Source organism: Pogoniulus pusillus, chromosome 22 (genome assembly GCF_015220805.1).
Source record: "Pogoniulus pusillus isolate bPogPus1 chromosome 22, bPogPus1.pri, whole genome shotgun sequence".
NCBI classification, from domain to species: Eukaryota; Metazoa; Chordata; class Aves; order Piciformes; family Lybiidae; genus Pogoniulus; species Pogoniulus pusillus.
This window is the reverse complement of record NC_087285.1, coordinates 13,789,243-13,806,573: the sequence shown is the minus strand read 5'-3', so window position 1 is coordinate 13,806,573 and position 17,331 is coordinate 13,789,243. Positions and strand designations below refer to the sequence as shown.

Here is a 17,331-nt window from a genome sequence, read left to right as displayed (position 1 = left end):
CCACTGCCCCATTTACTGAGATCCCCACTTGGGCTTGGACTCAAAGGCAAGACCCAAGGAGATTTTGGGGGGGGGGGGGGGGGCAGGTGTGTGCCCCATGACTCACCACTCCCAGGCAGTGCTGTGTGCATGAACACAGCCACGGCTGCCTGGATGGACAGATGGCACATCCCACAGATGCAGGCCTGGGAGAGTCAGCTGTAAAACACTGTCATAGAGATGGAAGAAAAAGCAAAGCTCTGCTGAACACTGATTAACTCAATAATCACATTTCTCCTAAGCACCAGCATACACAAAGTACGAACTAGGGACCAGGCTACATCCCATACGGAGTGTGTTGATACAGCCACAGCTGCAGAGGGAAAACATCCCCTCCTCTGTGCCAGAGCAGTGAGCAGACACCACACACATACCCATATCTGAATCCTGGTCCTGTATCATGTCCAGTGCAGGATACCTAAGAGGTAACCTGGGGCTCAGCAGCCATGGAGGAGTTGGGCTATTCATGGCTGGAAACCATTAGGCCAAGTGTCTAAGCACCGTGACCTGATCCAGCCCCATTACAAGAGCTGCCACAGCCAGAAGCCCATGCTGCAAGCCTCCTTGAAGCCAAATGAGCCCATTTGTCTGCTGGTGGACGAAAGCACCCAAGGACAGAACAATACCTCACCTGGGAACGGTTCCATCGTGGCAAGAGGGAGTGTGGCTCAAAGGCTGAGGGCTCCTTGCTGGTACCATTGATGCAGTGGCAGATGAGATGTGCCAGATCCCAAACCAGCTCCCAGGGCAGAGCGGCCAGTACTCTGGGCAAGCCAGCAGCACACCTCTCAAAAGACAGGTGCCATGCAGCGCCCCAGACTCACACCAAGCAGACAGGGGTTCACAAGGCTGCTTGAAACCAGTCAAGCAGTTTCTTTTTATTTCTTAAAAAAAAAAACAACACCCAAACAAAAAAACCCCACCCACCAAAAGCAAACCCACCCAGCCCCCACTAAATAAAAAACCCAATCAATCCCCTAAAGGTGAAAGTATAATTGGGCACTGACACAGCTACATCTACCTTCTGCTGCCCCCCTCCCGCCCACATACCGGAGATCTATACGCACTTACATAGGCTAGCAAGACACGGCCAAACAGATGGGCTGCAAGAGCCTGCATGGAAGAGCAGCACACAGTGACGGCCTCCTGCCTGCCAGGGATGTGCTGAGATGTGCAGCCTCTCTGATGCCCAGCTCTTCTGCCCCAAGACATGGTGCTGCCCAGCCCTGCTGTAAGCCCGTGTGGCAGGGCTGCACTGGCGGTGAGCAAGGAGGGAGGGTGGTCTTTGGCTGGCAGGGTGATGCAACTCGTGGCCAAGCTCAGGCTACTGAGCCTCCCGGTTGCCCCTCTCCTCCCCAGGAGGTAGTAGGGGAGCACAGCTGTGTTTGATGTGCACGGCAGAGAAGCACAGCCTGGGAAAGGGCATGCAGGGCTGCCAAAACAAGGGCATATCAGATGTAAGGGGCAAAGCCCTGCTGGCCCAGCAGCTCTCAGCATCTTCCTAACAGGAGCCACTGTCATGCCTGAAGATGGCAGAGCGGTAGGAAGGGTAAGGCTGCAGGTGTCAGCACCTTGCTGAGGGTGACCCCCACATTCAGGCACTCACCCTGCCTTCTTAGAAGCTCTTAAGGAACAAGGGAGAGATTCTGTCACGAGCTCAATGAGCCAAATACAGTACTTGTGTCAGCAAAACGAAGCACTACCAGTCCTGAGGTTCAGTCTGGGAGGAAAGCAGAAATAGCCCTCACTGAGTACAGAGGCCACAGAAATAGCATTGCCCCCTCTGAGGAAAGCCGAGGGCAATGAGGTCTCTGAGACAGAGAGACACTTCTAAGATTAAAAGGCCATTTGGCAGAGAGAGCACAAAGACACAGTGCCACAGAGGAAGGGCACACAGCCCTTCCAGCCCCTGTGTGAAACTGTCAGAGCAGAGAGGGGACACTGGGCCAGCCCCCTCCCCAGATATAGTGGGAGCTGGATTTGGCTGATGGGCTGCTCTAGCTTGATTCTTCCCCATTCTTTTCCAGAGCAAAAGGGATTTAGTGGAGCAAGAGCTGCACTGAGACAGGCCAGTGCTGCTCCCCCAACCCAGCCTGCAGCATTCCTGGGAGCATATCAACACCTCCCGATGTGTCACCCAAGGAACACTGTTATTGGATGAGGTTGCAGATGTATTGCTTATTGCCAGCTCAGGTGAGTCAGCCTGATGTGCCACCAGAGAAAACTGTAGGTGGGAGAGAAAAGAATCAGATGGAGACTGGGGTGCATGAATTCCCATGGCTTAAAATGAACCTTGAGGCTTCTGGGTGTGAGGCTGGACTGGGATGGTCAGGCCTTCTCTATCAGACCGAGTTAGGGCTGGGACAAACTGCCCTATCACCCTCCTGGAACATCCGTGGCCTGAGCCACCACCATTTTCATTCTGCACACAGAGGGAGGTATCTTCAATGCCATGTTTCCAGGGTGAAAAAAAGAGGCCAGAGAAAGAAGAGATCACCTGGGAGAGGGGAGAACACTCCTTCAATTCCACCAGCCTCAAATTAGAGAGTAATTGTTCACAGCAGCAGGCAATGTGGCCATGGAGCTGTAGCTGCAATGCTTTCACTTGCAATTAGACCAGAAAGGGCAATAGGGCTTGGTCAACAAGAAACCCACAGAAGCACCAGGTTTAAAGCTCTTCTGGAAAGACAGATGTGGTCCTGAATCTGTAAGTAGCCAAGTACAGAACAGAAGAAAGCAGCATTGGGGAATGACAGCTCATCCATGCTCATCCTCCTGCTGGGATAAGCAACACTGAGGGCAAGATTAGGTTTGGCAGGCAGGAATGTCAGCGTGGAAGAACATGATCTGAAGGCCCCCAAACAGCCCTCCATGCAGGATGAAGTGACAGTATCTGCAAGACAGGCCGATGGGGTGACAAAAGGCAGGAAGCCCCTGAGCACCAGACACACCTTGCAACTGGTTGTGGTGAGGAGCTCAACTCCCACATTCTGGATTGCACTTGGTAATATCAGCACCTACTGAAGGACCCAACTCCTGGCTGCTGCCTGCCAGCCTGGGGAAGCTCTGTGGGTCATGAGAAGGGGTGGCCCCCTAACAGTCCAACAGGCAGGGCAGTTTGTGTGGGAAGGAAAGCAATGCATCCTCTTTCCATGGCTTTTGGGGTCATTTCAGTCCTCTGTGCCTTGCATAGTATTCTTCAGCTACCAAAGCAAAGCACCTCTTGTTTGGTTGTAGTACTGCAGGGGAGAAGCCCGTGTAGCATCCTGGACCAGCACAGAGAGGACCTGTTCCACACGTGTGGGCCTGTGTGTATTCCTCTGTATCATTTTTCCCACCAGGAGGATGCTGAAGTTAAACACTTGCCACTGCAGAGCACAGGCCAAAGGGATGTTGCCATGGCACAGGTGCAGCAGGGAGCAAGGCCCAGCCCTAAACCAGAGTGCAGAACCTCCACCTGCACATACAGAGCTACAGGGACCTTGTGCTCAGCAACCATTCCTCCTTTTTACCACCTTCTTGATCATGTTGCTACACACCTGGATCAAGCAATGTGACCTACACCATCTGGCTGTGACCCTGAGCCTCAGGGCAAGGTAAATCCTTTTGTGTGGCCAGATGTCACTCATTGGTCCTGTGCCACGCTTCGCTTCTCTCCCTGGCTACTGCTGTACTTCTGATTTCCCAAACAAGCGGCAAAAATGTCTATCAAGGGACATCTCCCCAGCATGGGGAGCCATGGCAGCCATCGTGTGCTTGCCCAGAGCAGCCCTGGCTGCACGACTGGGCTACCATCAAGGCTCTTGAGTACTGCGTTCAGGGAGGACGTGGGGGCAGGTGGGAGCTCATGGGTGGGGAAGAGAGGCCAAGCTGCTTCCTCCGTGCAGCCACCAACGGGCACCAGCTGGGAGGCATGGGATCTCAGTTTACCCTTTGTTGTAAAGCCAGCCTCACAGGAACTATAAATTAATCTGCTAATTAAATACTCAGGTGAGACACCAGAGAACCTCCAGCTGTGCAAGCAGGGGAGCAGCTATGGCTTCTTCCGTAGGTAATTGGAAGGGATCCAGCCCTCCCAGCACGGGCCCCCAGTTAGGACCTTGCAAAACCACCAGCCGCTGCTGTTCTTCTCGCGAACTTCAAACAAAGTCCCTTCTTTAAAGCTGTTGGTCTCCTCATCACCTTCAAAATCTGCCACTGCCACGTAGAGAGCTTCCCTGGAGATGTCTGGACTGGAGAAAAGGGCTGAGGTCCTCTCTCTGGCTTCCCCTCTCTCTATTGGTTTGGATATAACCTTTTGGCTCACGCTGCTTTTCACTTTGGCTTCATCCTGGACAGATGCAGTGAGGAATGGTTTGGCTTTTGGAGGAACCAGCATGGGCCTCCCTGGAACTGGAGAGGGTCTGATTTCAGGAGCTTCCTGGGCTGAGGCCCTGAGCTCCACTGCAGGGCTGCAAGCAGGAGCCCCTGTTTTCTTGGGAGGGGGTGGTCTGCGGGGTGGCACAACAGGGCGCTGCGCTGAGGGTTCCCTGGCCCCTGGAGTGTTTGCTGGGACCAGGGGAGGTTTGGGCACCACTTCTTTTGCAGTGTGGCTGTCCAGCTTGGGTAGGGGTTTGCTCTCCACGCTCGGTCGCTCCTGATACCTTCCAGAAGCCTCTGAAGAGACCATGGTGCTACTGAAAGAGCTGTCACTGGCAGCAGTGTCCTGCTCAGAGGGTCTCTCTGGGCACTTTGCAGGTCTGAGCTTGCTGCGCAGGTTGCAAATGTCCAGTTTATCATTAGCTGCAGGTGGGTCAGCCCGGGCAGCTGCAGCAGGTTTGGGCCTGATCTGAGGTCTTGACTTCAAGAATGGATTCTGGGCAATGGGTTCAGGCTTATCCTCCACAGGCTCAGCTTTTGGCTTGGTTGGCTTGACAATGGGCCGGAGGTTTGGCTTCTTCACTTCCTTGGCTGACACCTTGTGTCCACATTCCAGTCCCATTTCATTTTTCAGCTGGAAGAGTTTGCCCTTCTCTGGTTTCAGCTCAGGCTTCTTGCTGTCCTTTGGGGCTGTGAACTGCTTGGGTGGGATCATGGGTAGAATCACACCTGGAGGCTTGGGAGGAGGCCTCTGCCTCTCCAGTAACTCGCCTTCTGATTTAATGATGGACTCCTTCCTGGGTGGCAGGCTGGGCTTCTCCTCTGTGTCATGGTCTGAGATCTCCTCATACCCACTGGTGAAGGCTAGGTCCCCGCTCTCAGGAGCCTCCTTCCCCTTCCAGTCTTTGGCCCACTTACCACCACAGTCCATACCATTGGGAGGAGCCTCCGGCAGAGGACGACAGGGTCCTGTCACCTCCTCCCCGGTGCTGCCATCAGCTGCAGCATTGCCAAGCCGGAGCTGGGCCATCTCGTTGGGCAGTGGAGCCAGGAAATTCGGCCTGGATGCACTGCTGGTTTTCTTGTACTTATCAATGAACGTGGCAGGGGCCCAACCTTCCTTCTCCTCAATCTGAATGTACCACCAGCCGCTCAAGTTTTTCTCAATGACCTGTCAAGGGGAAAGGGAACTTCAGACATCCATGCAAGAGTCCTCTCTACACAAGAGGAGATGTTGTGTGTCTGAAATGATGTCAGAGTGGCACACAGCCTTGGGGCCTCCCTGTCCTGGTAACCAAAAGTCATAAAGTCACAGGACTGATATCCTTACAGGAGGGGAACCTGCTAAGGACCTCTGCCAGGGAAGGCACCTCGGGAGCGAGGAATGGCGAAGCCTCGCCAGGGATGCGGCCGAGCTGCTACCATCCCGGCGCAGACAGGTCCTGGATGCTAGTACCGGCAGTGGCCACTGCGCGGCACTGTGGGAGCGACCAAGAGATGCAGTGCAGCTCAGCCAGCGTCCGCCCCGGCGGGGTCCGGCAGTGAGCAGGGACCGGCGAAGAGCTAACTGGGGCAGCCATAAAGGCAAAATCCTCTTAGAGAGAGGCACGGCTTACTGCTCGAGAAGCAAAATCACAGCTGCAAGGGGGACACTGCCAGCAAAAGTGGGTGTGCTAGAAAAGCAGTTTTGGAAGGGCTTTTAACTTTGCACTTGGCCTCAATAAGAAAACGTCACCATCTCTGCCCCTGTTTGTGATGTGGCTTTGATTCACACCAGCTCAAACAGCACAGCATTTGCATGCTTTGGGGACAGGAAGCCACCAAGATCACAAAGGACTCCAAAGTCTCATGAGCCCATATGAGTTTTTCTCCTATTCTAGGAGATGGGATGTTAACAGTCCACAGAGGTAATTACACGCAGCATTGTGCCCAGTTTCCACCCAAAATGCTGTGGTGAGCAGATCTGAAATGTCTCAGGGCCATGGGAGTCAGCAGTGCTGCACCAACATGAAGATGTGAGAAGCGAAGATGACAGTCTCACCTCTACTTTCATTCCTGCCTGGAAGCTGATGCCATCAGGGATGGTGGTCTGGAAGTCAGCAATGGTGTAATATTCCTCTTCCACTTGAGGAGGGACAGGAGGTTTAGGCAAGTTCAACCCACGTGGCTACAACAAGAAAAAAGGAAACTCATCAGCATGTTTCTGTACAACACCCACACAGCCCAGCAGCCTGCAGGGACACAAGCCAGCAGAGCCAGGCCAGGAGGATCAGCTGTGCCCATGCAGCACCTTCACCAACAAACCAGCAGATTATTTCCAGGCTGAGCAGAAAATTGGCCAGTGCCAGAGTTCTTGCTGACACCACTCACCCTTCCCAGAAGGAAGCCAGTTTGCAGCCTCCCACTGGCAACCTAGCTCTGTGGGATAGCGTGGCCAAAACTTCATTAAAAGACCACATGAAAGAAGAGGATTCTTAGGACATCAGGGTAGTGGGCATACACATTCCAGCCCATGGGATGGAGGTAAGATTTCAGGCACTGGAGCTCCTTTCAGTGCTCCCTTCTGACTCCCTCTGCCACTGCTGCTCTCCTACATCAGCTGGTACTTACTATGGTGAGATCTCGGCGAGGAGGGGGCCTCTGCCTCATCTTTGGTGACTCTGTGGAGGAAGAATTTCAGATGCTGTTGAGTTTCTGAGTTTTGGTCACATGTGTGTTCACAAAAGACAAGAAAACAGAAAAGCAAAGGCCAAGACTTCCTGATGGACAAAGAAGCCAAAGGAGGAGCCTCTCTGGCCAATACTCTGGGTGGTGTCGGTCATCCCAGTGGAACAGGAATCAACTTTGCACCATCAGGTGGTGCTGGGAAATGCAGCTGAGTCCAGCACACAAAACTGCCTTTTCATTGTAGGCCTGACCTAGAAGATCAGGCCTGCAGAGGGGTTAAAATGCTCCAGCTTCTGAGAGGAAAGCATCTCCAGACTGAGAGGGGGAGACGTCCATCCCTATTCCATTCGCTGATCCCCAGCAGGTCAATGGGCAGCACTGTGCTCATGCCACTTCTGCCAGTGCAATGTGACCTCCAGACCTTGCTGCAAAGCCCACCGTGCCTGCAAGCCTGCTGTCTCCCTCACACACCATTACGCTGCCCTAAAGTCCTCGGGAAAGGCTGTGCTGACACCCAGGCACCACTGGCCCCCTCCTGACTGGCCACTTACTGCGTCTGATGTCAGCGCTGGGCAGGGGCCGGCTGTCGAACCTGCCGTCCCTCGGGCCGGCAAGCCCCTCCTTCTCTCGGCTCCCCACCGCCTGCTGCCGGGAGACGCCATCCAGATCCAAGGCACACGAGTGAGTGGAGGGACCCGAACCCAGCTTCTGTGAGAGCATCTCTCCATTGCCCTTTTTGAGGTAGGAGGCAGGGGCCCAGCCTTCCTGCCCCTGGTACCTGTGACGGTAACAATGACAGTGTCACTGCACAGAGCCTTCCTGCCCCTGGTACCTGTGATGGTAACAATGACAGTGTCACTGCACAGAGCCTTCCTGCCCCTGATACCTGTGATGGTAACAATGACAGTGTCACTGCACAGAGCCTTCCTGCCCCTGGTACCTGTGATGGTAACAATGACAGTGTCACTGCACAGAGCCTTCCTGCCCCTGGTACCTGTGATGGTAACAATGACAGTGTCACTGCACAGAGCCTTCCTGCCCCTGGTACCTGTGATGGTGACAATGACAGTGTCACTGCACAGAGCCTTCCTGCCCCTGGTACCTGTGACGGTAACAATGACAGTGTCACTGCACAGAGCCTTCCTGCCCCTGGTACCTGTGATGGTAACAATGACAGTGTCACTGCACAGAGCCTTCCTGCCCCTGGTACCTGTGATGGTAACAATGACAGTGTCACTGCACAGAGCCTTCCTGCCCCTGGTACCTGTGATGGTAACAATGACAGTGTCACTGCACAGAGCCCCTGTGCTGCACCGGGGCTGTGAGCCCTAGCTGGAGGAGGGATCCACACCAGACACCCCCTGCGCTGAGGACACACACTGAGCAAAGGCACTGTGTGATCTGGGCAAAATGAGCTTGCCCACTGTCATGCCTCATGGCACATGGGCACCTGGAGAGCTCCAGCCATGACTAATGCTCCCATGCAAGCCAGCCACAGCCAGCAGGCTAAGGGCTGGGAACAGCACCAGGCCCAATTTCCTCTGCACTGGTTCAGGAATGAAGCACACTGGCAGGGGAAGCAGAGGCACGAACCAGAGCACTGCTGCTAGGATTGAGGTACCTGGGTTTTGGAGAAGCACAAGCCCTCTGCCTGCACGCCAGCAGCCTGGATCCTGTCCCCACTCTAAATCTGCACTGTTTAGGAGAAAAAACAGCCCCGTGATCTGACTGAGAAACCACATCTGCAGTCTCCCTGCCGTGCTGGAGGGTCCTGTGCCAGTACCAAAAACTCCCTGCTGGCTGGGCTGCAGCCACTGTGCTCAGATGGCACCAGCTACCAATCTTGTAATTGCCTTTAGAGCTCTTGTGGCAGTTCTCCTCTGCTTAAAAAGTCATTGGACGTTCTTCTGAGGCTTTGCTGCTGCCAAGACCAAAGGTTCAGTGTAAGGTTAAGAAAGTCGCAGCATGTGCTCCCATCCTGCTCGAGTCCAGCCGTTTGCTAGACCACAGACAAGAGAAAATGAGCTTCCAGGGGAAAACAAGTATCAGCTTGGGACGACCTGGAGCCTTTGGCCTCAGCTCACCCTGCACACAGCAACCCTGGCCCAAACAACAGCCCTTCTCTGCAGGAGCCTCCTAACACAGTCAGAAGACGCGGCCAGGACTGGTTTTCCTATCAGCAGCACATGACAGCACACTCATGCTCTCACACCAGGTCCCCTTGCACTGCTGAGGCATGTGGTGCCACGATGCAGCCCACCTCCCAGCACAGGAAACGGGGGGAAATTTAAAGACATTTAACCGCAGCTCCCTTGGCAAAGGCCTGAACGACAGCCAGCCTTAGCTTGTAGGGATGGAGAGAAGAGAGTTCTGATGTGCTGCCCTTCACGAGCCCCTGGACTCGCGTTTGGATTGCACATCCCACACACTCAGGTCTCTGCTTTGCACAGCCCCAGCTGCAGTACCATAAAAGAGAAAGAGGTAGGAATGGCACCTGATTTTCCACCAGCCCTCCAGGTTCTTCTGGATCACCTCCACCACAGCCCCTTTGTCCAGGTTCATTTCATCCTGGTCTCTCGCGGTATATGGGTAAATAACGGTGTACTTCTCCTCTGCTGGAAAGAAAGTGCAGGTTCACAGAGAGAAGGGTTTATGGACCAGGCTGAGGAACAGCTAAGTAATTTATATAATGATAAATCCTGCTGTAAGGCAGGTGCAAATGCAGAGATACACAACCATTTGTGAAAGAAATGCCAGTGAAATGTATGTCAAAACAAACTAAGCTGCATTTTGAAATGTAAGCTTTGATGAGCTCGTCTGGCCCAAGGAGAACTTGTCTAAAAAGTTCCTCTTCTCCCCTATGACTAAAGACTATCTTACATATGCCAGCTCTCCTTTCACCTGCTCTTTACAGAAGCACTTCCATGCATCCACTTCAGTTTGAATGTCTGTCTTTCTCAGAACCTTTAAAGAAGAACTCCCCTCTACACAGGGAAAGAAATCCCATGGGCACCAGGAAGTAACCCCACATAAATGTGCTCTCACACCACTCCACAACAGCAGGTTTTCATGAACTTCCTCATTCAATAGCTGGGCTCCCCAAGACATTGGTCAAAGCCATGTGGTAAGCCTGGAGAAGAGTCTGGAGAGTCTGCTAGACCAAACGATGGTAAGCAGGGACAGGGATGCTCTTTCATTCAAGAGGAGCGGGGTAAATCTTGACAGCCGTGTGGACAACATGACAGACAAACAGGTCTATCCATCCTCTCCTCTCCACCATCTTGTCCTGTCCTCTCTGGAAGAAATCCAGGAAAGCAATTGCCTGTGCTGAAGTAGTGCCACAACAGGGTGAAGGCCATTCTGGGAAAAGTCTGCCTCCAAAACTCATACCTTTGAACATGCAGATATCCCCACAGTAGGGGTTTCCTGCATTTGTCTCCTTGGAGAAGCACGGTCCTTGTGGAGGACCTAATTTCCCATTCCCTCCTGATCCCATCTGAGCCACCAACCCTAGGGCCATGGCAAGAAGAGTTACTCTTACAGGAACTAGGGCGGCAGCCGCAAGAAGTCTGCATACATGTGTTGAGGGAGAGCAGAAACTCCAGCCTCTGTATTCAAACCAGGCCTCAAAGAGTGAGGAGGAACAGCTGATAAAGAGAGATGGACATGAGCGGGCCTAAGGGAAGGCTGAAGAGCATGTATGGCACGCACTGAGGACTGACATCAGCAGGGTTCATGGCATGCAAGGCAAACAAACATGCAGACAATGAGGCTCCATGCACACAACGTGGGCAGCTGAACAAGTCTCCACGAATTCCACCTTGACCCCATCCACTGCTGTACAAGTCCCCCAGAGTCCGTCGGCGGCCAATGTGCCTGGGCAGAGACCAGTATCTCCATGGCACTGAGAGGAGCGTGTCGGGGAAGCAGGAGAAGGACAAGAGAGGATATAAGGAGGCAGCACTTCAGGTTCAGGAGGAGATAGGGCTGATGCCAGAGGGTGGCACAGAGACTGTACTCACCTGGAACTCTCTGGAGGCCCTCCTTGGTTTGAACCCCCCTCCCACCTCCATCTCCCTAGCCAAGGGACTATGCCAGCTACAGCACTGCTTTGAGCACACAGGAGTCAATGGAAGGGATGTGTTCCCCAGGACCTTCCACATTTGCTCTAACCTTGCTGTTCTCCTGTGAGCTCAAGCATACTCATGCATGCTCTTTCGTTCTGCATGTGTCTGGAAGACATATGAACTGTCCTAAGACCTGAGCTTTGCTCCTCCCTCCTCCAGCACAGGTAAAATAGCTTCCTGGGACACAAAGGAGGCAGTTCAGCGGGGAGAAATTAAGGCAGGTATCTCCAGCAGTTTCTTACCTTCATCGGGCTGCATTGAGAACTCGTCCTGGACGCCATCCTGGGCCTCCAGGCAGGTCGCCGGCACCCAGCCTTGCTCTTCTGACGTGCTAACAAACCACCAGCCTGAGAACAAAACAGCAGGTAGCTCAGCCAAAGGCTCTCAACAGCTAAAATCCTCCCTCTCTCCAAACCACAAGCCTGAGTGGCTTTGATCCCTCCTTGATGCCTACGTGGGAAGCTGAGGTGACCCCCAGAGCAACAAAGCCAAGCATTACTAGGAAGGGAGCACAGACAGCAGCACCAGAGATTGCAACTGAATGATACATACATGTACAGATCCTTCCCCATGGACAACAGGAGAGGCTCTGAGAACTGAATGGCTGCAGCCATCCTTTTCACCCCTTTTTTTTAACTTTCATGGTTCATTTTCCTTCGGCCTGGGTCAGCAAACCCAGGCTAATTAGCAGAGATGAATACACTGCCTGCAAATCGATAGGTGGCTCCTGCTGCGCTCTTGCCTTCTTTACATTTGTGGAACCAGCAAAAAAGCTAAGAGCAAACGCAGGACTAAAACATGAGCTCTCCCAGCAGAAATCCAGCCAGCTCCATAGCGGCCACAAGCAATTCTGGGCCACCCTGAGTGTCCAATCAAAACAAGCACGTGCTCCTCAGTTATTAAAAGCACAAGCTATTTGTGTCTTTAGGGGGAACAAAACAAAGACCAAGCATTTTGCTCTGAATCTCACCAGTGAGTCATTTAAGAAAGACAACTGGATTGCTGGGGAGGGAATCAGCAGCTACCTGCATGGAAGGGAAAACCAGGGCTGACACTTGAAAAGTAAATTCTTTGCCATAGCTTTTGAACTGGTTGTGCTAATAGGTTTCGGTTGCTTTATTGTGCCCACTCTCAGTCATAGCTGCTGGCACAACCAATCCTGTGGGGACCAGCTCTCCAAAATTCAAAAATCTGTTTTCATGACCTCTCTTTAAACTCCCCATAGCAACTTCTGTTAACCTCAGGGAATAAATCCCCCTTTTCAACAAACTCCAGAAGCTGGGTCCATGACATGCCTCGATCCCTTGCAGAGCCCAAGAGCAACTTTAAGTTCTGAAGCAAGTGAATAGCTTGGCTGCCTGCCCCTCTCCATGGCTGGGTACTTCATTGTGTCTGGAGGCAGGAACAGCAAATGCACAATGGGGGCTTTCATGGGCACCATGAGGATGCCCCCTCCGGCATTAAAACAAGCTTGCCAGCTCCAGGAAAGGCTTTTGTCCTCAGGAGTCACTATGTAACTTTTTCAGCATGAAGAAGCATAAAGCAGAGTGTAAAAGATGGATGGTGCCAGGTGCTCAGCACAGAAGAAATCAGATCCTTCCTTCAGAGAAGGTCCTGAAGTCTTGTTCTGGTTCAAACAAGCTGCAGACTGAAGCTGCTTCCTCCATGTCCCTCAGCTGACTATCCAAGGACATCCCTGTGAGGAGTCTAGAGGCTGTTTTGCTTAAGGTCCTTTCAGGAAACCACTAACAATATAGCCCTGCCACTCCTGCCCCTGCTCTGTGATGCAGAGTAGACCCAAAGCCCTCTGCCAAGCCAAACTCTCTGTACCTGATTCATTCTTCTCAATGATATCCACCAACTGGCCCACGCACAAGCTGATCTCGGAGCTCTCCTGCTTCTGGTAGTTTGCCACCACGACATACTGCTCCAGCACCAAGGGGTCGACCGACGCAGAGTCAGCTCCTGCACAGGGGGGACAAGAACCGACCTGCATGCCAGGGTCAGCACCAGTTCCTGAGAACATGAGCCATCACTCCCGAGCACCTGCTGGCCTGCAAACAGCTCCAGGACACCCTGGGGACCCCAGCGTGAGACATGTGAGTGGGAGACTTGAGTAAGAGTGAGGAGGAGACCAAACCAGCAGCCAGGTGAGATGGGTACAGCCAGGTGAGACCTTTCACTTGCTTCCCACCATTCCTGCTCACAGACAGAGCTGTCCAAGCAATGCCACCAACACCACCACCACCACCACAGATGCACACAGCAGCCCAGTCCCTGCTGTCACAGACTGAGAGGAGCTGGGGCATGGTCCTGTGCACTGGCATCAGCTGCCTCAATGCACAGTCCAGCTCAGACTTCAGCTCAGACCAGGCAACCTGCAGTGAGTTTTGCTGGTCCTGGCTGAAGAGCCTGGGCACACAGGTGGAGAGAAGCTCGCAGCCAGAGCAGCAGCCCCCGGCCATCGCTGCCACCTTTGCGTTCCAGCCACCTTCAGGCCAGCAGCTCTGCTCCGCGCTACCTGCATCGCCAACTCCGCTCAGCTCCTCCTGCTGGAGATCCCCACCTCATGTCGCGTCAGCAAAGAAGCACCCCAGGGAGGAGCAAACGGTCAAGATCCAGCGGGAGCAAAGCTCTGCCGTGGCCGGGAGGCGGCCTGGCAGGCAGAGGAGAGGCGGGCGCCGGCTGCGCGCAGCGCGGGCAGGCTGCAGGTGGCACTGCGGGCGCGGGCAGGGCCGCCCGCGGCACCGCCACCCTCTGCCGGGGACCGGCGGCTGCTGCTGTGCGCTCTGCAAGCACTCGGGAGAGCGCTCTGGCTGCGGCTGCTCCGGCTGCACCTGCACCCATCACCGCTTTAGAAACACGGTCCCGAGTTCGTCCCTGCACATCGAGCAAAGCTGCTCCTGCCCCACCTGTACAGACGCTTGCTGTGTGCAGGGAGGCCACCAAGTGAGCCAGAGCTTTGCAGGCTCATGTGAGCAGATGCTGCGTGTGTGCAGTGCCCAGGCCAGTCGATTCAGCCCCGCCAAGCCGTGCTCAGCCTTCCACCAAACCAGCCACCAGGTTGCCCAAAGCACCAGCAGCACTTGCCTCACCTGCCTCCAAAAGCTTCCAAGCAGCAAAAATGTGTCAGAAGCTCTTGCCCATGACTGCCTTCCAACCCAAGCCCTGGCTCTGGCCTCAAACACTTTGCCTTGTGGCTTTGCAACCTGTCAGATGAGGACACTACCACAGGTCCACCTTCTCCCCAGGTGCAGTACGATTTAATTAACATTTGCCAGGTGCTTTGGAAACAGGAGGGTGCTAATTGCTACAGCCCATGTGAGACAGAAGAATCAGACAACTAGTAACAGGTGTGAAGTTGAATTTACAGGAGCTGTGCATGTACTCTGAGCAGGGAGCCTCAAGTTCTGGGTCGGGGCAGAAATCACATCTAGCTGCTATGGCATGACAGACAAATGGGACAATTACTCCCGGCCTCTGAAGGTGTGAAATTACAGAGTGATGGCTCCTTGGGACAGTTAAGTGAAATCCAGCAAAGACATTCAGACTACATCATCAGAACACCCTTCTACGGGCAAGTGCACCCATGCTGCAAGAGACCTCAAAGGCTCCCCCATCACAGGAGAGGTCTCACCCTGACAAAACAATTTCCCACAGGAAATCTAGGGTGCCACACTCATCCCAAAAAGGTACAAGCAGAGATGGACAACATCTAGCAGGTCTTCAGCAATCTTAGGATGCTCTGCTGCCTCACAGAGAAGGTCTCCTGTGCACAAGGTCACAACCTCTCAAACTGGTTCTGAGACAGAAAGACCACAACAAAGATTTCAATGAACTTCAGGACAGTGTCATTTAAAGGAAAAAGAGGAAAACTGTCCATGTTATTTTGCTATAAACAGCACTCTGCAGAGCTCCAGGTGAGCTAGCCAAGTGCAGAGGATCTGTTACTGCTAATGAAAGCTTCCTCCATACCAAAAATCCAGAGGTGGGGCACCAGATAGAATTAAAAATAGCCCTCTAAAATGAATGGTGGATGCTAGGATTATTTGTTCTACTAGTTCAATTAAAGGTCTGTGCTCAAAATGATCAGAGGATCTACCCAGCCCCTGAGAGGAAAAGAACAGCTATAGGAAGAAAGCAGTACTTTCCTTTCTGACACCCTCACTGTAATTACACCCCTTGCTCTGAGGCTATTTGCAGTTTCAGCAGGCAATTCTGGATCCTCCAATGTACCTATTAAACTAACAACAGAAGTGGTAAACTGAGCTTGGAGGAAGATGTAGGAGTTAATTTCAGGAGCATCTTCAACTAGCATAATCATCCTCAGCCACAAAAACACACAAGTCAACATCAAAACATCCTATGTATGAGCAGACTTGAGCCTTTCCAAAATAGCAATGGTATAAATCTTACCATCTAAAATGAGAAACAGCAGCAAAGCCCTGCAGCTGGGGATGAAGCATTAGTATAGTCCAGAGCCCAAAAGAATGAGTTCTGCAGACAGCTGCAGGCAGGAGCACAGACTGTATTCTGAACACCCATTGTCTGTGAGACTGGCAGGAACATGGCCTAGAGAAGGGATCTGAACTGAGTCAAGAGATTGCTGAGGTTCTTGGACTGGCCTTGCAGAACTGATGCTTGGAGGAGAGCCATTGGGAGGATGCACTAAGCTCTGCAGGCTGGGCCAGGCAGGAGCTGGCTCCAGGCAGTGCACGTTCTAGCTACCAACCAAGGACAGCTCAGGGCAGAGACCTTGCTTTGAAGTCATGTTAGATATGGGTCAGCCTGTAAATCTTTGCAGGTGCTGTTCCATCAGCAGCTTGGCCATTCACCCAGAGTGTTGAGATGTACACATCACCCAGAGTGTTGAGATCTCATAGATATGGCATTGCTTGAGACAATTCCAGCTTTTCCAATTTTTGGCTTTGCAGTGTCAGTGCCAAAAGTGAGGACTTTCTTGTGGGTCTTGGACACTGGTGCCTGCAGAGGGTAAAAAAGAGCTCAGGACTGAAATAAGGGGGCATAGGCATCTGGTTTTGAAGTCTGCCCTTGCTGTACACTCACTCTAGCCTTTCCCTAAAGCATCTTCCAAAAATGTCATGCCTTGGTAAAGTTTCTTCCTCCTTGTCCTCTGGCCTGTGCTAACCAGACCCAGTGCTCTCAAAACATCTCCTCTTCACCCAGAGCTGAGGAGCTGGTGAAGATCAGCACTGCAAAAGTTACTCCCTTCCTGCTGTCAAGTGAAATGGGCACTAGAAGCTGTACTGTACTCTTTGCAAGCCTTCTCAGCTCTCCAGGGACTTTTCCAGAACTGGAAAATAATCACATGGAAATACCATTCACCTGTAAAGTTTTGGAAAGGTCTCCCTGTGGCTGCTGTAGGATATGAGACAGTGTTTCACTGTCTCTCATTAGACCGAACACTGTGGTTTGGGGGTCCCTACGCCATTGCAGTCACATCACACAGCACAGCAGAAGGCATATGGCCACACAAGGAAGCATCTAAAATAAAACTGGCAGGAGGATATTGAAGCTTTTTGCTAGCCTCCTTGGGCAGCTCCACCCAAATATAAAGTCTGGAGATGGTTTCAGGTTCTCCTGCAGTATGCCAGTGCTGCAGTGAACCCATGACTCTCCATCTGTGCTGTCTGTTGAACTGTGAGAGAAGGAGAGAAAAGAGACACTCAAAACAGTCTGATGACTGCTTTTAGATGTACCTAAATCAGTGGCCAAGTCAGTCTTCAGAGTCCCAAGGTGTGGGCAATAATCCACCCCCCTACAAGCTGCAGGCTGGGTGGAGCCTGGGCCCATGCCTAAGGCTCTCAGATGTGGGATCACACGTACTGGCTAAAAAAGCTAAGCAGAGGAAGTAGATTTTATTTCCAGTGCTCACTTACACCAGGCCCTCCTTGCAACACTTGAGCCTCTTGGTCACTGCAGGAGTTGAGAGCATTTTCATTTGCTTTGCATCCCAGTGTTTGATTAAATCCCATTTCAGAACAGGGCTTGCTGCTGCCAGGACCTCAGGAGTTCTTCTGAAGAGCAGTTCTCCTCCACTCTAGCAGTGCAGGGAGAAATCAGCAATTGGGAAACTGCTTATTGGGAAATAATCATGATTTTTGTTAGTTAGTAGCTA

General features: G+C 52.7%; 1 protein-coding gene across 2 annotated transcripts in view; it reads right to left on the bottom strand.

The window, feature by feature from the left end:
* Positions 1-1,249: 1,249 nt before the first annotated feature.
* Positions 1,250-17,331, bottom strand: part of SH3PXD2B (SH3 and PX domains 2B) — a 75,710-nt gene continuing 59,628 nt past the window's right edge. The window contains exons 7-13 of one of the 2 annotated variants that reach the window (XM_064161821.1): positions 13,023-13,157; positions 11,435-11,539; positions 9,560-9,680; positions 7,617-7,843; positions 7,009-7,058; positions 6,440-6,565; positions 1,250-5,569 (exon numbers count right to left, since the gene is read on the bottom strand). In XM_064161821.1, the coding sequence (XP_064017891.1) occupies positions 4,073-5,569; positions 6,440-6,565; positions 7,009-7,058; positions 7,617-7,843; positions 9,560-9,680; positions 11,435-11,539; positions 13,023-13,157 (2,261 nt within the window). In that variant the 3' untranslated portion in view covers positions 1,250-4,072. The remainder of the gene's footprint in view (positions 5,570-6,439; positions 6,566-7,008; positions 7,059-7,616; positions 7,844-9,559; positions 9,681-11,434; positions 11,540-13,022; positions 13,158-17,331) is intronic. The other variant, XM_064161822.1, reaches the window with a different exon arrangement.